Raw genomic sequence first — 22,898 nt, 5'->3', positions numbered from 1 at the left:
TTATGTTAAAGGTTGGACTCAGGATCCTGGAGGTCTTGTCCAGCCAGGGTGATTCTGTGATCTCTAAGGTCTCTCCCAACCCAGCCATGCTATCATTCTACTGACTGATGCCTGAACTTCAGCAGCCCTAACGTGCACACCAGCTATCCAAGGACAAGTGTTAATTTCCCCCCCAGCCTTTACTCTCAAAAACAACTTCAGAAATGACCTGAAAGGGAAAAAAAAAAAAATCACAATTCTCAACATTTTCTGGGCAGGAGAAGAACTAATCCCCACCCCAGAGGTACCCAGTGTTTGCCTTAGCAACCAACATGGCCAAGAAAAATCACTTCAACTGTTGCTGTGCATGGGAGTCTCAGCCCACACCTACTGTGGGAGGAACATCTCAGCCCTGCCTTTTATCTCACCTACCCCAAATCTGGATTTTGCAAGGGAATCAAAAGAAAAAAGTACTCAGCTCCTTCCCCAGCTGTCACAAGCAAGGAATGAAAGCTTGGCAAAGGAATGAGTGCGTTGCTTCGTGTCAAGAGGGAGATATTAAAAGCACACTCCAGTAATTATTTTAGAAAACACACTCGAGGGGAGAAAGGGGAAAATATAACGTGGGGGTGCAGGGGGATGTGTTTTGCAGTGATAAAAACCTGCAGTGCTTGCTCACCCAGCAGCAGGGAACAGAGAGCAGCTGCCTGCTCCTCGCTGTTTCCCCACAGCCACTCACCTGCTGAGGGGCACCCAGCACTCCCAGACCCCCCCAGCACCACCAAACCCCTTTCTGCCATGGATTTACCTGTGAAGGGGGTGTTAGGTGTAAGGGAAGTGCAGTGTTTTTTGAACAAAGCTAGATGTTCATAAGAAGCCCTCATGTGATCAGCATATGTCCAAGTCAAGCTAAAAAAGAAATAAAAAACCCAGCCCAACACTTCAATCGAGAGGTGTTGCAAAGGGTGCAATTTATTTTATTTTTTTTTTTAATTAACTGTCTGAGAAAAATCCTGTGCTCTTGCCAGGAAGAAAAAAGAAAAACTTTGCCTAGGGTGACAGTTCACATCTAGAGCCAGCCTCACACCACCCTGTGCCTTCACAGAACCAGAATCATTTGGGTTGGAAGGGACCTCTCCAGGTCCCCCAGTCCAACCCCTGCAGTATCAGGGACACCTCACCCAGATCAGGTTGCTCAGAGCCTCCTCAAGCCTCACCTTGAACATCTCCAGGGATGAGGCCTCAACCCCCTCCCTGGGCAACCTGGGCCATGGTTCCACTGCCCTCATGGCACAGAACTTGTTCCTGACATCCAGTTCAATCCACTCTTCTCTAATTTACACCCATTTTCCCTGATGCTATCCCTCCAGGCCCTTGCACACAGTCCCTCTCAGCATCCCCTCAGACCCTGGGAGGTTCCATCCTGCCCCAGTGCCTGTGTGTGAGCAGGGATGTTCTGCAGCCCCAGGAACCAGAGCATCCCCATCCACACCATCTCCAGCTGGAGCTCTCTGTCCCTACACCCCCTCTGCTCTGTCACTCCCACCCCAGTGACAAGTCCTCCCTGCCAGCTGAGTCTTCAAGAAACCCCTCCTCACCTTCCCTCTGCATTTTTTGAGGTTGTAGCCTCTTCCCTGAACCCACCCATAAACCCATCTTGAAACCCAAGGCACTGTCAGGTTTGTCTGCCCCAGTCAGACAAATCCAGGCGATCCCCCTGGGCTGAGAGGAACCTCCCAGGAGCCTGACCCTGCAGCAGAAGGTTCCTCCTTCCCTCCCTCCCCAAACAGCCAGGATGCAGTCAGCTTGGACCAAGCCACCAGCCTGCTGCTGGGCAGCTCTTGAAGACCAAAACACCCCAGATTCCCTTAAGCTTATGGTAAAAGGCTCTGGGACCATCTGCCCTACATGAAATATTAGTATAAAAAAAAAAAAAAAATTGAAAAATCAATCCCTTTGGCCATCCAGCCTGGTATTTTTTAAAGGCTCCCATACTGGTCTGCACTGCTCTCCCTGTGCTGAGCTGAAGATTAAAGCTCTTTTTAAAATCTCACCCCGTGTCTTGAAGAGCCAGGAAAGAAATGAGATTGCTGAAAAATCCACCAGCACTAATAGAAAGAGGGCTCTTGGCACATCCTCCAGCTGGGCTGCATCTGCTTGCCTAAGAAGGGACATTTATTTCAGTCCTGGAGCTGTCCCTTGCTATTTATAGCTCTTGGCTTAATTAAAGAACTTTCAGGGTAGACACCGAGGCTGAGCCTTCCTAAATGGATGTTTAAATATCCTTGTTGAATTAGCTGGATCTCACCAGGGATGGGCTGTTCCACACTTGGGATGACAACTTCCACTCCTGCCTGGAACCCGACGGGGACCTTCTGTGTAACACGGGGACTTGTGCAAGCCACGTGCTCACAAGCACTGATCCTGAGGCCAGGGGCAGGCAGGCACCAAGACACGATGGGTCTCAGGAAATGAAGGTTCTTATAGGAGAAAAGAAGCACGAGGTAAGAGCCTGTTCCTGAGGCACTGGTGGGACACTGAGGGCTGCAAACACCCACCTGCATGCTGAGGTCTTGGACACCAGCAGGAGTGATGGGCAGGATGGAGAACCCAGAGGGCACAGGAATCAGAGGGCATTCCAGCCCCTTGGGTGGGCTTTTCTTGCCCAGGAACAGTCGTGTTGGTGAGGAAAAGGACACAGCCAAAATAAACCAGAGCAGCTTGGCCTCTGGGGACCCCTGGCTACCACTGCTCTGAAGTACTGCACTCAGCAGCCAGATGTCAGAGAGCTGTTCATACACACACACACAGCACCCCTCTCTTATCCAGGCACTCAGACCCACTTGAAGGCCTGAAGAACCCCAAAGGACCAAAAACTGTATTCATCACACAGGCAGCAAAGCACAATGTGAAGGAAACTAAGGAGAGCAATGCCACCAAGCTCAGGGTGTCCCACACCAACCAGAACAACAAACTGTTGGGTGCTTGGATTGAAAATGAAGAAGTCTCCACTTAAACAAATCAGTGTGGTGAAGTCATGCTCAGGGTTACTCACCACAACATCCAGGGATCTCGATAAGCCAAGCAGGGATTAACCAATTTGAAAAAAAAAAAACACACCACCAAACCAGTGCCAACTGCTGCTGCCAGATCTGCCAGGTCCAGATAATCTTTTAGAGATAATTACGGTTCCCTCTCCTCAGCAAACAACCTCCTGAGAACAGCTCAGAACCAGGTACTCACCCACCAGCAAACTCTCCAAAACTGGGAGCAGGCTCCAAGCAAGGAGCAGTCCCTAGAGCTCCAGCTTTCCCTGATTTTCACATCCCTGCCTTTGGAGAGCAGGCTGGATCTCCAAACAGAATTACTGCACATGAACCTCCCCTTGCCCAGCCAGCCTCCCACACCACCTGCATGAAACAAACCCCTCCTGACCCACAGCTCAAGAAAGGTTTGGGGGGTTTTTCAGTTTTATTTCAAGAACTACTGCTGGTGGGTAGAAGAATTTCTCTGAGCAAACTGCAAAGCTTGCTAAGCCTTGGATGGGATGACATATAATCCCTTCCCTCCCCCTTGCTGTCCAGGTTTCCTCTAGAGGTTTCCTCTAGAAACCTCTCCCACAGATCCACATTTTCAGCCTCTCTTGCCCATTTCTGGTTTTGGGGCTCACAGTGACACCCTTCAGCCAGTAAAGAAACCTTCAGTGATGGCATCATATGCAGAACAGCTGCAGCAAAGACTAAAATGAAAGATGGCCTCAGCTCACAGCCACTTATCCCTCTCCTTTAAGGGTTTCCAAAAATTAGATTCTGCAGTAACATTCATCCACCTGTCAACATTTTGTCTCTTGCCAAAACTCAGCTTTTCCTCTCTTCACGGATCCAAGCACCAGGAAAATTCTGTTCCACCATGGAGCTGGGCAGTGTTCATCACTGCTCCTTGCTTTTGGGTTCCAGCTCTTTGCTGAGCCCCCAGCACCAAAGCCAAGTCCCACACTCACTTCTGAAGCCCAGCACCTGGGGCAGAGAGCCCATACCCACCAAACCAGACACACTGAATTTCTTTTCCTCCCCCTCCATTTCCTTAAGCATTCCACTGAGTTTAGACAAATCTTTTTCAGGACCACAAGTGGTTTAAAAAAAAAAAAAAAAAAAATCAGTAATCCATACAGGATTTCAACTTGGAGGATAAAACCTTTATACTTGGCCAAGAGCAATAACATATCAGGAAAGAAAACCATCTCCTCTTGCAGCCCTTCAGCAAAAGCAGCTCCTCTGGGGCTTTAGAGGCAAGGCACTTCCATGTACAAATGTGTCTGCACAGGCATGAGCAGCACCCAGCTTTGGTGGGGATGAAGACATCCCACAGCTGGAGCCTTGTTCTGAGGTACTGCCCATCAAAGCAAGCTCCCTCCTTGCCTGTTTCCATGTCACTTTTGAAAAATGCAAGTGGGAAGAGGCACAAAGCATGAATTTGGGACACGTGCCCATACCTTCTTAGTCCTACTCTTTAAAGAGAGGAAAAGAAAAATTAAAAAGCAAGAGGTGCCTCTAGTTAATCTCCTGAGAACAGGGTTTGAGGCTGTTAATTGCCAGCTAGCTTTACAGTCCCTGACCAGAGATGTTCAGCTCTTTGTTACCTATGTTACCAGCATCATTTTTGTGATTATTTTCTATTAAAAGCCTTAGGGCTTGAACTGAGATGCAGCTGTTACTTTATAGCTTATAATACTGTGTTTGATTACACCTAGAATTCCCCAGGATATTTTTGAAAGGGACAGATATTTTGTATTTTGAGCTTCTTGCTCCCCCCTTGCTTGGCACCACCTTTGCCTATGAAAGGACTGAATTCTGTCACAAACACACACAGTTTCCTACCTCCCAGAAACCACTGCCCAGTCACAGATCAACTGAACAAAGATGAGGATTTCCATCCTGTCCAAGAACCCCACAATTTCCTACTTCTGTTGCTTCTGACCCAATAACCAATGGCTCAAGTCAGCCCAAGCCTGGCCCCCATATTCCAAGCACTTCTGTTCTAAACACACCCTCAAGGCTTCAAAATGAAGATATCCCTGTCTCTGGCAGCATCCACCTTCTGCTGAAGGGTCCAAGGGAGCTGGGCCCCAGGGACCCCAGGCACGTTCTGCACAACGGGATCACCTCCCAGTGCTCTGACACTGAGCCAGGGGGGAGCCAAGGTCACCTGGAGGGCAACCAGAGACCCTTTCCCAGAGCAGGCAGGGATGCAATTCCTCATGGGAAAATCTCCATGGGAAATGCTGCAGTGAAGCGTGAGGAAGAGGGAAAGAGATTCAGCCTGTCCTTGGATCTGCTTTCCTTGTTCCTCCTCGGGCTCATCCCCTGCAGGTAACAGCAACCTCTGCCACATGGGATGAGGCTGAGGGGACTCAACACCTCCCCCATGCCAGCCAGAAATCCTCCTCCTGGCCAGCTCAGCCTTCCCCTCTCCCCATTCCCACAGCCAAGCACAGAGCAGCTGAGGATGCCCAGAGGACTGAGGGCTGAACACTCCAGCCACGAGCAGCACAAACCCCACCATCTCTTCCCTCTGAAAACCCCATCTGACACCACAAAACTCTGTCTGGTTTCCAACCCTTATGTGTGCTTTAGGCAGATAAGAAAAGGGTATTTAAAGCCCACTTACTAGGAATGCAAGAATATATACTTAATTTTGTTTTACCCCCACAAGACTTGTATGCAGGCTTCCTAAAGGGCTAAAAAGTGTTTCCCTCTCCCTGGCTGTAGGTGGAAACCAGGGCTGGTTACAAGAGATGCTCTTAGAAAGAAGATGCAGGTACTCTCCATCAGGGACATGGCTGCACCAGCCCGTGGTTAGAGCAGCCCCAGTTCAGCCAGCTCTGGGGCAGAGAGCAGGGCTCTGAGCTCCAATTTTCCTCTCTGAGCACAGAGACAGCCCTGCAGGCCTGGAATCTCCTGAAAGGGCTCAGCAGAGGGAAAGCTGCCTTCAAATCTCCTCCTCAGAGCAGCAGAGGATGCAGCCCTGTCTGGATTTCTGAAGCAGGCATCTTTCCCAAGCAATAATTCACTCAGGATAAAACATATCTGTACACGTTCGGTTTCCCTGACTCTCTCCAGATGGGAGAGCTGAAGGTGGTTTATAAACTTCCAGAGTTTGGCTTCTTTAACTGGACACACATTAAAAAAAAAACCTGCTCTTTCCAGACTGCACCAATTCCCAACTGGGGAAGCACAGCCAGACCAGTTCGGAGCTGGAACAAAATGTTTACAGAGAAGGTTTGCATTTCTGGGCCTGTTTCCTCTCCTGCCCATATCCACAGACATGTTCAATCAGGTTGCTTTGCTGGGGGACAAAGCTTGACCTGGTGAGTCAAACCCAGACTTGGTCAGAACCTGATTGCACCAGAGAAGCTGAGAAATCACCTCCTGGAAAGAGATCCAGGCTTCCCAGTCCTTAGTGACAGCTCCCAAACACCAGTGATGGAACCAATCAAAGCTGCCTTAAGCTTTCTACTCAGTTTAAAAAAAAAGCTCTCAGTATAATGGAGACAACCAGGTTATTTCCTAAACTTTTAGGAATTATTTCAACCACTACTGTATTAAAAATTTTGCAAATCAAACTCCATCTGCTTATCCTCATATCTGAAAATTAATTAAACTACCAATTAGATACAAGCTGACCTGACAGTGTTCAATACTTGGCCAACTTAATAACTGCAAAAATCAACAAAGAGAAGGAGCTCTGTAAATTCTAGAGACTGATACACACTCTGCCCTTCCTCAAGGTGTGTGAGCTTTCTTTGTGTAAATCTGGGGCTTGCTTGTTTCCAGACATGGTTAACAAAACAGAATACACGGATCCAAAATCTTCCAGCTCCAGGGAAACGGCTGCAAGGCCACACAGCTCAGTCCCTCCAGCTCTCCATCACCTCCATAAAAGCACTTTCCTGTTTTTTATGTCATAACAGGTGCCCTCATCTCCTCCCCTTGATATTCCCAGCCCAGTGTCCCGGAGCCTCAGGTACCTGCAGCCTGGGTGACTCCTGTGTGGCCTCTCTGGGTGAGCAGAGTCCCTGGTGACACCCAGCCTGCTGTCACCCAAAGCAGCATTATGCAAAGGTCCTTAGCAGAGCTGCCCCAGCAGCCTTAATCCTGGCACCCACAACACCCTCGCCCTTCTATTCTTGGGTCCCTTCCCAGGAAAGGTGCTGAGCTACGTAAGAGGCCACAGCAGGCTCAGGCTTTCCTCTTGCCTTGGTTACTGCTTCTTTCTTACCCCCTGCTCCCCCCTTGCCCACCCTGCAAGCCCCTGCAGAGCTCAGAGCATCTTTGCAGCCATCCCCCCCCCCAAAGGGCCTCCAGCACACCAGCCCCCTGCTCACCCTCTGCTTCTCTCCAGGCTCTGCACCTCACTTCTTGCTTTTATTCATTTCCCTCCCTCCAAAGAAGAAAAGCAAACTCACAGACTCTCTCCTGTGAGATGGCCAGTGGCCATCCCCACTCCATGCCCACCCCCTGTGCTGTCCCACTGCACCACACACCCTGAGCAGGTATTGCAGCTCCTGGTGCCACATACCCTCTGCTGACAGCTGCCTAAATACATGGAATAGATTTCATTTCAGTGTAAAACTGCTGCTCAGCTTGCCCCAGTTCTTTTGTTTCTAATATTCCTCTGCTTGCGAAACTGAACTTCAGCCACCAGCCCCTCATTCATTTACTGTTAACAGAGATGATTGAAAAAATCAGGTTAAAAAATCAGAGCTTTCCTGCCATGGGTGCCAGGCCTGAGCATCAGGCTGAGCTGCTGGGGAGCAGGGAACTGCCCTGCCCAGGGGCACACTTGCTGTGACTGGGAGGGAACAGGGCCCAGAACCCATTCAGACCCTCAAAAAGCCCTCGTCAAAGCTCCAGTAGGAGAGACCTAAAGCTGGAACAGCCTGAATATCCAACAACTGCCTCACACTGCCAGCCACCTAGGAGGCTGAAAATGAAATGGAAATAAAAAAGCCATTTATAAACGACAAAGAGTGTCAAATGCAGCAGAGCAGAAGTTTCTGAAGGATACACAGAATGGGAGAAGAAAGGCTCCTTAGCCAGCAAAGAAAGAGTAGGAAACAAATAATTCAGCTATGAAACACAAGAATTTCAGAAGGACACAAAAAACCTGGGGATATGAGGCAACATGTAATTCAATGTTTGGAAACTCAAGACAGTAATCTGAACTACTCCTATCCTTTACAGTTTTCTAAACTAACTGTGCCAGCTCGTAAAGAGATCTGCCCACCAGGGCAAAGCAGCAAGTCCCTGCAAGAACCTGCTGAAGCACCTGGATCCAGGAGCTGGGGAATGATGGAGAAGCTACAAACTGAAGCTATTCATGCTATTGCAGGGCAATACTCTGCACCTACAATACTGTGTGGGATTTAAGTGAGCCCACTCCAAAAATACAGACTGCAAAGAGGCTGCAAAAAAAAAATACAGACTGCAAAGAGGCCAGGCTGGAAGAGAGCAGGGGAAACTTCTGAGTGCTGAGAAGCCCTCCCATTTTGCCATGCTGTTCGTGAGTCATTAATTACCCCCAATAGTCTGAGCTGATCATACCCTGGGGTCTCCTCCCACATGCAAACCTTGTTAGCATGTTTGGGTTTTCACAGCTCCATCCCATTCCTACCTAAGCAGCTCTCCCCAGATTTCAGAAGCAGCTTGTGGCCAACAGAGCAGAGAGCAGGAGGAAGGGGACTTCATGACAGCCTCCCCTGAAGAGCTGCAAGTGATGACACCATGCAAAGATCTTTTTCCTCTAATAACAATTTCAGCGTGAGTGGAAGCTCAGGGCATCCGCACCAGACCTCATTTGCTTCTCAGAATTCAGATATTCAACCCCTCCAGCTAACTCAAACATACAACGATGCTACATTTTAGTCTTCTTTTTGTTTGTGGAAATCAAAACTGGTGAATTGCTGAAGGGAAAAGTTTGATCAGCACCACAAGTGATGGGTATCACAGCCAAATGCCAGGTGGGTGTTTCTGACAGCCCCCAGCAGTGGGTGGCTGTGCCTCTCATCAACCTCTCCTCTGAGGCTGTTCCCAGCTTGGGTTGTAGGGAGGGTGCTCACGCTGAGAGCCAGGCCATGGCCTCACTCATTGTGTTTCCTTCCTAGCTCTTTACACCCAGGGTCAAATTGCTGCTTAAAAACTGGCCCCCTCCTGGCTGGCATTAGCTGAGGAGCAAACTCAGGTGACAGAGAGGATGAAATGTCTGCTCTGCCTCTCTCCCAAGCCATGCAGCCCTTCAGCAGCACCTGATGGAGCCCACTTGGTCCCTGCACGAGGAGCTGACTGGTTCTGTGGAGCCTGTCTGCCCTCCAGGACCAGCCCAGGGACAAGAGACCTCTGCAGTCAGCAGCAGCTGGACCAGAACTTACTGAGAGGTTTGAGGATGCTGCTGCTCGTCTCATCAGTGTTTTCTACGTCTGATTTGTCGGAGTAGTTCTCAGAGATTTTCTCCTTTTCTTTCTTCTCTTTGTGTCCAGGTCTCCTCCTGTGACGCCTCCTCCTCCTGTAGCTCTTCGGCACGTGGACCCCGATGTAGATGGTGTGGTGGCCTGGGGACACAAACACAAACATGTAACTCCAGGGGGGACAGAGCCTGCTCCCTGGCCAGAGCACTGCTGCTGCCTTGCATTCCAACAGCAAGCACTGGAAATTTCTTTGCTGGCCTAACAAGAACCAGTACCAAGCTTCTGTCTCCAAATGTGAACTGGGAGCTCCTTAGTTACCATTTGGACAACTATTTTTTTTTACAATTATTTTTTTTTTTGACAATTATTTTTTTGTACAGCCATTTCTGCGAGTGCCCACCAGTGCAGACTCTCTGATAATTATTCTGTCCTTGTGACTCATTTAAAAACAAAGCCCAGAGAAGGCCATCACCCTCATTTTGCAATACTGACTACAGTGCCCTTCAAAACCAGTCTGTGTTAATTTTGCCACTCGTTTTACCAAAGCCACTGGCTGCACCTAACACCCACCCTCTGCAAACTGACCCAAAGGAAGAGCTTAGAGCAACAAAACCCACACCTCTTGACTACATAGCCCATTGGGTCACAAGTGGCAAATACCCCCCCGAGTACCAGCAGGGCATCACTGAACCCAGCAGCTGAGGAAGGGCCTCACACAGAAGTTAATGGGGATGTCTGAGTGCTTGACACTTTCCAAAAAGAAAATTTAAGTAAGAAAAGAACAAATGCCAACTTTCCTATTCTGACTGCAAGCACAAAGTCTGCCTTCTCCCTTTCAGAAAGACTTTCACTTCAAACCAAAGCACTTAAACTACAATTGTGTTGTCTCTTTTGATGAGAACTGTGCCCACCTCTCTATGCAGCACCCACAGACCCTTTTGCTCAAGAAGAAGAATGAAGCCCAGCAAGCAGCAGCACTCAGGCTTCCCTGGATCCATCCCTCAGCTGCTGGGGGCACTCAGAGGGACCCTTTGCCTCCTGCCCATCTCCACCAATCTGCCCTCACTACAGAGCACACATTGCTCTCTCCTTTCACCTGCACCTATTATTACTGCTTGCTTTTCAGCAGCATCCCACGGTTCCAGATGAATTATCCATTTACAGGACCCAGGAAGCTGCTCTGGACACAGCAGCAAAGGCAGAGCCTGCAGCCAGCAGATCCCTGCTGACCCTGCACTTCTCACTCCTCCTCCTGATGCAGCCAATCAGAGACTGAACAACTGAAAGTTTAGGCACAAACCACCCAATTTTCACAATGAAATGAAACCCACCCTGCATCTGCCCTTCTAAATTCCACATGCTCTCCAGGCCAGCTGGGAAGTCTGGAGAGCCCTTCACCTTTTTTTTTTTTTTGCATGGAGAATTGTCACACCAAAAGCCATCCCTTTCCAAAGGCTGCTCAATCAGAGTGGCTCTCCCTGATAGCAACTTTAAAACAGTTCCTAACTTAGGAAAACTTTGCAAATAACACCCTGATGAGGTGCAGGGGCCAGCAGGTGATGCCAATACCTGGTACCCATTACACTCCCATCCCCAGCAGGACTAGTGAGGTGCACAGAGCTCCAGCAGCAGCTCCTTTGAAAAACAAACACAGAGGACAAATTAGAATGTTAAATGCATGCTGCTGTTGGGCTACTGGAGTACAAAAAAGTATCTGAAAAAGGTTTCTTGAATACTGCAGTCTTAAAGCTCTCCCCCACCTGTGCATCTCAGAACACAGCTGCCCAGACACAACCAAGGCACCGTCTCAGGGAGCAGAACAAAACAAAAAAAACCAGACAGAAATCCAGGGTTTAGCAAGGTCCCCAGCCAGGCAGCACACCAGTGACAGAAGGGACCTGCATCTGCTGCCAGCACTGAGACCTTGGAGAGATGGGCTGACCCCAGGGAGGGGATGGGCAGAGCCCCCAGGGCAAAGCTGGAGACATCTAAGGGGCTACAAGAAAGCTGGAGAGGGCTTTTTACATTGGGGTGCAGTGAGAGGACACGGGGCAATGGTTTCAAACCCGAGGAGGGGGGATCTAGGTTGGGCATTAGGAGGAAATTCTTTATTTTGAGGGTGCTGAGCCCCTGGCCCAGGTTGCCCAAGGAAGCTGTGGCTGCCCCATCCCTGGCAGTGTCCAAGTCCAGGTTGGATGGGGCTTGGAGCAACCTGGGCTGGTGGGAGGTGTCCCTGCCCATGCAGAGCTTTAAGGTCCCTTCCAACCCAAACCATTCTGGGATCTGCAGTGAGACCTCCCAGACCCACACCTGAAGGTGTGGATTTAGCTCTGGTTTGCCAAGGGAAACAAGGAAAGCTCTCCCAGTGACTGGAAATACCAGCTTTACCATGGCAGATGGCACAGGGACAGAGAAGGGGACATCTTACCCAAGCACAAGCAGGAGGTGTCGGGTAGGGGTGGCCCTGGGACACAGACAGGGCAGGGGGGGCCAATCCCAAGGGATTCCCACAGCCAAGATTGCATTCAAAAGCCAGATGCAAAAAAAATATCAGTAGTGGTATTAAACCAGCATCCTCCTTTGAATCACTTTAATTCTGCAGGGGCAGCTTGATGGCAGCAGCCCATCCCAGCGAGCCTGCTGCCACCAGAGCAGGACAAGCTCTTTAATCTTTTGACCACGTGCACACAGTGCAGATTTTGGTAATATGAAACTGAATTGTGGATATGCAGGAGAACAGCTGCATTACTTAGCTGCTCTGCCCTACCCTGCAAGGCAGAGACTTACTTAATGCTGCTTTTTGTCTGCCCACCCCCCAGCCTCCTCCTCCCAGCCTGCTCAGGGAGGCCAAGCAAGACATTTTCCTTTGCTGCGTACTTGAAGTGCTTGGCATCTGTTTATATTGCTGCAAAGGCTGAGATAAACTTCTGGGCTCCCTTCCCAAAGTGCTGGGAAGGAAACAATTGACACGTCCTCTCAATGCCCTGGCTTGCTGAGCCATTTCCCACTCACCGGGGCAGCGCAGCCTTTCCCATGAGAACCATTCAGCCAGTGCCCCCGGCCTGAGAAACCCAATGGGATGCACGGAGCCCAGGGCTCAGCCCTGACTGCCCCTTGCACACCCAGCACACCCTCACCCAGATCAGGGTGCTCAGAGCCTCCTCGAGCCTCACCCTGAACATCCCCGGGGATGAGGATGCTCCTGGACATCCTCCTCTCAACCCCCTCCCTGGGCACCCTGGGCCATTTTTCCAGTGCCCTCATGGGAAAGAACTTGTTCCTGACCCCCAGTGAAATCTGTTCCTCTCCAGTTCAGACTGATTGGCCTCTGTCTGCACCTCACTGATTGCTAGAGCAGAGCCAGGGATTTCACATCACTTAACCCCCCCCCGGGGAAGATGCATGGCAAGAGCTGCAGGTCCTGGTGGCACTGTGTGTGGCTCTGCTGAAGGACACGGGTGGCTTGTGGCCTCCTTGACCTTAACACCTCCTTAACACCTCAACACCTCAGCAGCTTCTGCCTTGATGAGAAACTTCACTGGACACCAAATCCAGAGCAAAATCTCTTCACCTGATTATTAACAGAGCAAGAAGTAATCATCACCAGAGAGTTATTTCCCCCCCGTGGAAAAATCCTCTGTTAAACCACATCTTTTCCTTTATTAAGAGCTATTAAAGTGTAGCAGCTCGTGATTCAGAGTCCAGATTTAGAGTCTGGGCAGAGGAGACTCCCTGAGTCAGCTTTGCTGGTGCAAACCCACTCCTGTAGCACCAACTCCAAGCTGTGCATCAGGCAGCATTCCCTCCCTGCCTGCAACAATATCTGCAGCTCCTGGGCAAGCACGGGCTTGTTGACACCTTGGGAATGGAAGTGCCCAAATTCTCATGTCAGCCCCAAACTGGACGTTCCCAGGCCCGTGAAGCACCAGCCCTGTACAGTGTTCAAAGCACGTGGATCTGTTCATGCTGTAATACAGGCAGCAAGTGCCAGAAGAAGTCTAAATATAGTGAGAAATCCATAGTTTCAGTGCTGTTTCCCAAACTGGTTCTAAAAGCACATTTGAAACCAGCAGAACCATAAAGAATGGACCCACAAAGTGTCATAGAGCTCAGGTTTCTTACAAAGTCTGAATTTAGATGGTTCTGGGGAGCTCCATCCTGCAACAACAACATTTTCTGCAAAGCTTCTTGTACTGCACATCCCAGCACACACACAACACATTCCCAGTGGCCACGGTAGCAACCCAAGGGTAGTGTACCAGGAAACCTGTGGTACAGGAAATGCACACTGAAACCAGAGTCTTAGCATGAGACAAAAATAAAAAAAGGGGGGGGGAATAAATAAATAAAAGAAATGAAAAGGTGAACCAGCAGATCCGATTAGATAATCTAAGCCTGGTGATGCCTTTTGTGCCTGAGGTCTCTGCATTCCTCTGGACACTGGGATGAGCCTAGAGCTTTCTGCAGTCTTCATTTTCTGATTCTTTTTCCTTCCAAATATCTACAGCCAAATGAAAAGCAGAAAGCAATAACTTCATGATGCTCTCTGCTTTGAAGCACTCTTGTAAAGGGTGGCAGTGCAAATGGTTTGTGTATAGCTACCCCCAAACCTGGTCACCTGGAGAAATGAGCCAAAAAGTGACAGGACCCAAGGATAAAGTCTGCCTGGTGCAGAATGTCTGGGAGAGAATCCCTTCCTCATGAGGGGGGTTGTTGAGACTTAGAGCCCGGGCAGAGCAGCCAGAAAGAAGCTCAGACTGATACCTTAGGAGGTAACGAGATGGCAACTTAAACATTTATAAAGCAATGAAAATGAGCTGAGCACCAGCAGTGTTCACCTGCCCCTGGTTTTTACTTTCAAGGCTCCTTTCCAAAGAACCATGAGAGGCACATTAAATGTGGCCAGGTCAGATGGGCTCATGGGGTTACACCTGACACAGCCACACAACCAGCATCTGCCCCACAACCAGCATCTTCATCCCCACAACCACCATCTTCATCCCCACAACCAGCATCTTCATCCCCACAGCCAGCATCTTCATCCCCACAGCCAGCATCTTCTGCCCCACAGCCAGCATCTTCTGCCCCACAGCCAGCATCTTCATCCCCACAGCCAGCATCTTCTGCCCCACAACCAGCATCTTCTGCCCCACAGCCAGCATCTTCTGCCCCACAGCCAGCATCTTCATCCCCACAGCCAGCATCTTCATCCCCACAACCAGCATCTTCTGCCCCACAGCCAGCATCTTCATCCCCACAGCCAGCATCTTCTGCCCCACAGCCAGCATCTTCTGCCCCACAGCCAGCATCTTCATCCCCACAACCAGCATCTTCTGCCCCACAACCAGCATCTTCTGCCCCACAACCAGCATCTTCTGCCCCACAACCAGCATCTTCTGCCCCACATCCAGCATCTTCTGCCCCACAGCCAGCATCATCTCCACAAACTCTGGACACTTCTGTCTGGGACAGCTCTGTGCACCCAAGCTCTCAGAGAAGACTTGAGACAGCTATTTCAGGACACCCAAACCAAGGGTTTCCCAGGGGTCCCAGCTGGATGGCAGGGGACCACAGCACACCCTCGAGGCTTTATTGTTGCTGTGGCTTCCAACACATGCCAGGAGCACAGGGCTCTCACTCCCTACCCCTAAGGAGCTGCTAATTTGATGAAAACTTGCTCCATGGTCCCAGTCACAGCTATGGAGTCCCACCAGCCAGGGAGGGGAGAAGCCACCTTGGTGGCCAAGGAGCAGGGGTTGGGGGATGGCCAAGCACAGGGCCAAGAGGACCCTGGGATTTTCAGAAGGGTCCTTCTCCTTTTTGTGCAAGAACCAAGGGAAAGAAATGACATAAAAGGCTGATGGCCCAGAAGGACAAATAAATCACAGGGATGATCCATTTTAAAGGAGAGATACTAAAAGTAGCACTAAGCAAGTCCCAAACTAAGCCCTGCTTAGTTTCAAATCAGCTCAAGAAGTAAGAACAAAAGGCCACGTGCTGGGTGCCCTTAACTCTACCTGGTTGTAAGGGGTGACAGCACTGGTGGTGGCCCTGCTGTCACTGGAGAGGACAAGGGACAGAGCCAGCACAGCACTGCTGCTGAGAACCCTGACACCAGGGGAGTGCACACAACACAACTGACTTCCCCAGGCCTTCCTGCACAGCTATTTTAAAAATTATTTTATTATTGTATTTTTTTTTATTATTTTTTTGTTCTATAGAATGGTTTGGGTTGGAAGGAACCTTAAAGCTCAAGATCCAACCCCCCTGCATGGGCAGGGACACCTCCCACAGCCCAGGGTGCTCCAACTTGGACACTGCCAGGGAGGAGGCATCAACAGCCTCGCTGGGAAACATCTTCCAGTGTGTTATTATCCTCATAGGGAAGATTTTTTTCCTGGTATCTAACCTAAATCTCCCCTCTTTCAGTTTCAAATCACTACCATTTTATTTGTTCTAAAAATTTCCCAGGAGGGATGAAAAAGAGCATCAATTTCCCCAGAGGTGAAAAGACAAGCCACAGAAACAACAGGGAATGGGGAATATTTCCAAGATAGATTAGGAGGATGCAAATTCTGGGTAAGGAAGAAAGAGATGGAAATGTACCACATGGCTGGTTGATGCAGAAGGAACAAGGAACAGGATGATTTCCCCCAGCAGTGTCACATTGCTGTCCCCACAAATGCAAAAGAGACAGGCACTGAAACTCAGCAGCAAAGCCACCCAAAGCATAGCCCAAGCTGCTGGGGCTGACCAGCCTGACTCCCAAATCCCAACCCCATCTCCAGAGGGGTTTCAGAACACTCTGATACCCAAGGGACTGATTTCCACCTCAATAAAACTGTATTGATCAGTACACAGGATTCATTGGGCACTTGGCTGAAGTCTGGGTGAGATCTGAAGAAGCCAATGGACCAGTGGGAGAGAAATCACCCCAAACCCTCCCCTTTCCCCAGCAAAACAGCCCCACCAAGCAGCAGAGCCACAGAAAAGATGCTTTTCCCTCCAAGGAGAAGGCAGCCCACACGAGTGCCTGTCCCAGGCAGGAATTTCTGAGTGCAGAAATGTGTGTGAGTGACCCCCAGGCACCAAATCACCTCCTGGCAAGAGGTTCCCATGAAAGGAACCCCAGGGCTTTCTGAGGGCAGGAAGAGCAGGTGGATCCCTGGAGCTGGACAAAGGATGCTGGATAAGGCAGTGGCTGGGAGAGGCAGAAGAAACCATGTCCTTATGGAATAAAATAGCACAAGTCTGTAACCAGGGAACTGAAAAAAACCTGAAGATCAGGAATGGCCTCAGGCATAAAGGCCTTTAGAACAATAGTAGGATGCAATAAGCTCTGGTATGTGGCAGCTGGCCAAAGAAAAGGGGCAGAGGGAACCCATCGGGTGATGGGACCAAATACTCATAACAAGACACCCATAAGGTTGAGGATTCATAAAGTAGGAAAAGCCAGCAGGGAACAGCCTGCTGGGAGAGAGGCAGTAAAGGGCCAAAGGGACAACAGAGGCTCCAGGAGAGACAAACCCAAGTTACCCCACAGATAAAACAGGAAGAGACAGAGGAGAAGCAGCTCCCTGGGAGTACTTTATAACCACACATCACCCCTTGACATGCAGCCCTTTCCTAAACTCACTGAGAGGGGGATTGGAGATCCCTCCAAACATGGATCTCTCTCATCGTGGAGACTGGAGATTATTTTTTTTTTCCTTGGATAACATCAGGCTTCTCAAAACTCAGTATCTTCAAAAGGTCACTTTAAAGTCCCCTCTGTGGCCTTTAAAAGGTCCCCACACAACACCACTACAGTCAGCCAGCCAGCAGGAAAGTCTCCCCAGCCATCTGGCTAAAGCCTGCACTTCCCCAGTCCAGCTCTGTGCTTCTTGCTGCCCAGTGCTGACCCAGACTTGAACTGTCAGATTCCTAAGGAGATTCAGAGGCTGCCCCAAAGGATGTTTAAAAGGTGAGCAAACACCCTGCCCTGCAGAACAGCCTGGCTCTGGGACATGGAGCTCATAGAAAGGCAAAAGACCAGAAAAAGAAAAGGCAAAAAAGAAATGATACCATTGACTTCTTCAAGAAACACTGCTTAGAAGGAGCAGACTGAGTCTGCCACCAAAAATTGTCCCAGGAGGCTTGGCAGGACAGGATCAGAAGATGGAGCCCTGCAGACACACAGTGATCACAGCATTGTCACAACTGAAAAAGGCCTCCAAGATCACCCCGTCCAACCAACATTTCCCACCCCAAATAAAATAGACTCATCAATATGTGTCACCCACTGGAGCATGTCCTGAAGTCCTCATCTACGTGGCTTTTAAATGCTCCCAGGGGGAGCCTCCATCACCCCCCTGGGCAGCCCCTGTGCCTCAGCACAGAAACCCCAAGAGCAGTTAATGGCAGGAATTAAGGTTTGCTGCATGGCAGGACAAGATGAGGCAGCTGGCAGGGAATTCCCAGGCAGACATTGCTGAGACAGACCAAAAAACTTGTGTTTGGGGCCTTCTCCCTGAGCTTTATGTAAGCCCCTTGGCCACAACCCCATAAGCTGCTTTTCTTTCTTCTTTGGAGCCCTGAGAGGTGACAGAAGCCACCAAACCTGTCCTGCTGTGATCTGAGCTAATCTGGGCAGCACTGCTGGGGTTCCAGGGAAAGAAAAGGAAGAGCTGAGAAATGCTCAGCCGCGAGGAGCAGGGCAGAGGAGCTGAGAGTTCAGTTTTGCTGAGCTGTTCAGAACCCTGGCACCTTTGGATGTCCTGGCATCTGCCTTGAACACTGACCACAGCTCCTTTAACATTACATCCCCTTCCAAAATGTCCCAAATAGTCACCCAAAATAGCCCATTGTGGCTGCAAGTCTTGGCCTCATCTTCCATGTTCCCATCTCAGTAATTACCAAGGCTGCACCTCTCACTATCAGGGCTCCAGATGCAGGGAGGGTTTGGATCACCTTCCAACACAAGTAAGAGCTCTGGAATGTGTAAGGTGCTGGCCCCACCATAGAGAAAGGACCTCAAATGACCTGCTGGGTACCACAGCAACAGGAAGGCTCCTGACACCTCCACTCTCAACTCAGAAGCAAACCTTGTGATGTTCTCAGAGCCTGAGCCCCTGCTCACTGCCAGTGACCCTGTGGGGCAGGGTGCTGTGCAAAGGCTGAGGAACAAACACCCAAGTCTGGGCACACATTAGCAGGAAAGCCAAGACACAGCAGTGCAATGTGCCAGGCAAAGCTCTCCCTAACCCAGCATCCCCTTTCCTGGGGTTTGCACAGGGCCAGGCAGCTCAGGGGAGGTCCTTGTGCCTGCCCCAGGCTGCAGAGAGACCCCCAGCCCTGCTCCAAGCAAACCTTGACCCCGAGGCTGCAGTTACCACTAAAGATGTCAAGGCTGGGGTGGGTTTTGTGAGGCCACTGCAGCCCCAGCTGGGGTTTCCTGCAGGACACCAGGCAGGAACCCAAAGCCCCTGGTGCTGCCCAGCTCACACAAAGGCCTCTCCAGCAGCACCAGGCTTCCTCCGAGGGAGTGCCTCAGTTTCCCCTGCCTCTTCTCAGCCTCTTCCCACTGCTGAGGAACTTCTCCTGCTGTTGTACCACCAGACTGAGAACCTCATCCCAAAGGTAAAGAAGGACCAGACCCTGGCAAAGGGTGGAACCGTGACCCAAGCAGGGTACAGCCTGCACTCAGCCCAGCAAGAGGTTGAGAATTAAGCCCAGTTCCACCAGTTGTGGGCAGGAAGGACACCCTTCTGCTCCCCAGCCCCACGAAGGCTGTGACTGCTTCATCTGGCCAAGTTTGAAGGAACTCAGCCCTGACAAGGGCTCAGGTATCTGCCACTATCTGCCACAAACAGAACTACTCACAATTACCTTGGTTGGAAAAAACCCTTCAAGATCATCAATCCAAACTCTCACTGAGCTGCAGTGTCTCTCCCTGCCTGCCAAGTGGGTTCTGTCCCTTCCCCTCCCTGCGGGTCCATCCCTTCATTTACAGCATGGAGTACATCCCTGAAAGCACTGCCAGCTCTGCTCTCAGGCAATGTGTGTCTGCAGGCTCCTCAGAGCTGACAGAACCCACCAGGCACACCCCATCTTGTATTGCCTCAGCTCCCCTTACAGCATCTCTTGCTTCCTCCTGAGGGCACAGCCAACTCATCCCAGGTTAGCAGCACCTGAACTTGAAGTTTTTCTCAGAGCTTGGAGTAAGCAGGCATCAGCTCCTGTCCCAGCAGCTCAAAAGCTGCTGCTGATTCCTGACACCAGATGAACCCATTCCATCCCATGGAATGGCCAATGGAATTGCCATGCTCAGGGATCCCTTGGGATCAGGCTAGCAAGGTGCTCAGGTGATGTTATCTCCACGACAAAGGTTTCTGACCACACCACTTCAGGGGGGATTTGTGTTTCACACCCTCACAGCATTTGCACTACGGACTGAATGAATCCACACACACACAAACCACTCCCAACTTTTCCAAAGGGCTTTACCATATTATCAGGAGTCTGCAGAGGAGTCAGTCCACTAAACCTTTTCATTCATGGCAAACCAGCTAACAGGACATGTCTGTAACCTGCCAAATGTCATGGAATAATAATAATTAAAAAAAAAAAAAAGCTGGAGAGAAGCTCATCTGAAATCTTTCATCCAGATACTTCAAAGCTGAGAAGATCCAAACCACTCATCCTGTTCTTACTCTCTGCAGGGCAGCATTTAGGTCCCAGTCTGTGCCTGTCCCCCCCAGGCTGTACCAGCTGCTGGGCACAGAGAGAGCACCCAGGCAGTGCCTCAGCCCCCCTTGCTTTGCTTTTGCACAGCCAAAGCCTTGCTCAGCCCATTCTATCTCTGCCTGCAAATTAAAGGCACCAAAGAATATTCATGAAGCGTACTCTGTGCTGAGATTTTATCTGATTCAGTTTTAAATCACATTTGTTTCAGAAGCAATTAAAACCTGATGGGAAGCAGGGCTTCTGGTTATTTCTGCTCTCCCTACAGACAGCGATCAAAAACTGCGGGTGGGGAGGACAGAAGAAAATGAAACTAAACAGGTAAGTACAGCTCATTTCTTCTACCTTCTGCCCGCTGAACCAAGGTAAAGATTTTCAGTTATCTTTACCCTTTAAACCTCTCTCCTCACTGATCCAACAACCCAGTAATAATCTGGGGCTTATGGCATCACACAGCTTTCTGCCAGCAAAGTGCAATGACACAACAGGGATGAGAATAGAAAGCAAGGAGGGGGAAAGTGAGGGGAGCAGGCAGCTAAAATGAGCAAGAAACTTCTGATTTAGGCTCTCTTTCTATTATATTCCACAACCATACCGGGATCTGGGAAAAACTCCCCGCTGGAGCAGTGGGGGATTCACTCCTACAACAGCAGCAGCTCCGAGACCCTCTGGAGAGCTGGACTTTGCAAATCATTGGGAAGGCAGAACAAAGCCCTGGCTCCTTCTCAGGAGGCAGGGAGCTCCTGGGCCATGTCAGCCTTCACCTCCATCCTCCTCCTCCTCCCCGTGCAGCCGGGGCAGCACCAAGCCCGGGGGAAGTTGTGCTCCCAGAGCCAAGAATACCTTATCTCAAAGGATAAGGTGGAGCTTTACTTTTCCCCTCTTGCAAAATTGGTTATTAAGTAATGTGTTTATGTCACACATACCAGCACTCCTCACAGTGGCATTACACCAGATGTCATTACCTTCAAGGAAAGGAACGTGCAGTGCTCCAAATGAATGGGAATGCTTTGCTCCTGCAGGAGGTTCAGCTTAGGGCAGGGCCTCAGAATCACAGGACTGCTCAGGCTGGAAAAGACCTTCAAGATCAACTCCAGCCTTGTCCTAACCCTATTCCCCTGTTCCTGATGACCCAGCACCAAAGCAGCTCTTCCGCAGCTCCCCACATTTTCAGTCACTTCCCTTCCACGCTCTGATCCAGAGCCAGGCAGAGCCCTGGTGTCACCAAGAGACGTGCAGCATCAGGGCTGGGCAGCAAAGCAGCTCTGCACAACTCCCAGGTACACTGAATTCATCAGCTGAGCCCTCCCACTGACAATGACAGCAGGGGGGGGCTGGGATGGAGTAATTTTTGAATGCCAGGAGTTGATGTGAGTAATGAAAGAGCAACACATTCCAGCGTAGGTGCCACCCCAGAGGAGCTCTGAACAGGCTCAGGCCGCAGGCCAAAGGGACATTCTTTTGTACTTCTGTCAGGTATGTGTGGTTTCTATTAATGTCACTCAGCCTCAGCGAGGCCGTGACCCACATTTGCCCCAAGCCGAAAAGGTCTCAACATCCTACCAGCCAGAAATGTCCCTTTTTCCTCCTCCTCAAAAAAGCCAAGTCCTTCCCTCACCCCCACCTGCTGCAGCAGTGAGTGAGGGATGGGGTAACTCAGAGTTCCTGTCTCCAACTCAGAGACAGCACCTGAGGCCATCAGCTACCCACACAGACACCCTGCTTGCTTTTGTGCAAAAGAGGGGTGCTCAAAATGACACTTTTAAAATTCTGTCTTGCATCTGTCTAAAATCAAAACCAATTCACAGGCACGAAAAGCATCTGAGCACATCCTCACGTGTGGCAGGGGGGTTTGCCTGGTCCCTCCTGCAGCTCGGGAACCCCCAAGTCCCTCTGTCCTGCCACTCTCTTCTGATCAGGGTTACAGTTCCCTAGCAGTTACAATCTCCCTAGCAGGAGGGAAAGAAAACCTCTCTCCTCTCTGCTCTGCTTTGTTGTTTGCTTTTCTTCCTACAAGCTCAGTGAAATTAAGAGTAGCATTAGAGAACCATCCTGGGACATCTCATCAGCACAGGTTGGCTGCACTGCCTGTCAAGTGCAAAAAAATGACTGGGAGGGGAATGGAAAGATGAGGCAAGAGAGGCAAACAGCTTCATAATAGCTGGGATGTTGCTTCATGAAAGTAGCCTAAAAATACAAACTATTCAGAAAACAAAAATACACCTGGAGGTAATGCTGCAACCACTGCAACCCTTCTAGAAAAAGCAGGTTGTAACTACAGCATGGAAGGGGCTGCAGGAACAGAGAGCACTCCAGAGCCCACACCTTCAAGTCTCCAGATAAATGCTGTTCAAAACTACTCCAGTGCAGAAACCAAACAGAGAGACTTCAAAGCAACTGCATCAAACATCAGCTGAAGGTCTCCAACCTGATGTTTTAGCCCTTCCATTAGATCCTAAACTGACAGAGGGAAGATTGAGATGAGACATTAGGAAGAAATCCTTTGCTGTGAAGGTGGTTGGGTGCCCAGAGAAGCTGTGGCTGCCCCATCCCTGGCAGTGTCCAAGTCCAGGTTGGATGGGGCTTGGAGCAACCTGGGCTGGTGGGAGGTGTCCCTGCCCATGCAGGGGGTTGGCACTGAATGAACTTTAACTTTCCAACCCAAACCTTTCTGTGAGTTTGTAATTTATTCTATACAGGCAGCCTAGGACTGGGGGATGGGGCATGTGTGCAC

The 22,898-nt window shown here is 50.1% G+C and overlaps 2 protein-coding genes across 9 annotated transcripts in view; one reads left to right on the top strand and one right to left on the bottom strand.

Moving 5' to 3' along the window:
- Positions 1-13,224, top strand: part of GC (GC vitamin D binding protein) — a 125,550-nt gene extending 112,326 nt beyond the window's left edge. The window contains exon 14 of the mRNA XM_071744195.1: positions 13,214-13,224. The gene's annotated coding sequence lies outside the window, so the exon portion shown is untranslated. The remainder of the gene's footprint in view (positions 1-13,213) is intronic.
- The window catches only part of SLC4A4 (solute carrier family 4 member 4), a 183,375-nt gene that overhangs the window by 102,644 nt on the left and 57,833 nt on the right, over positions 1-22,898 (bottom strand). For 7 of the 8 annotated variants that reach the window (XM_071744182.1, XM_071744186.1, XM_071744189.1 and 4 more), the window contains one exon: positions 9,407-9,586. In XM_071744182.1, the coding sequence (XP_071600283.1) occupies positions 9,407-9,586 (180 nt within the window). Of the gene's footprint in view, positions 1-9,406; positions 9,587-13,564; positions 13,658-22,898 lie in introns of those variants that run through there. The other variant, XM_071744183.1, reaches the window with a different exon arrangement.

The sequence above is a fragment of the Heliangelus exortis genome, chromosome 4 (genome assembly GCF_036169615.1).
Source record: "Heliangelus exortis chromosome 4, bHelExo1.hap1, whole genome shotgun sequence".
NCBI classification, from domain to species: Eukaryota; Metazoa; Chordata; class Aves; order Apodiformes; family Trochilidae; genus Heliangelus; species Heliangelus exortis.
The sequence above is the reverse complement of the archived record's forward strand: the minus strand, read 5'-3'. Positions and strand labels throughout refer to the sequence as shown.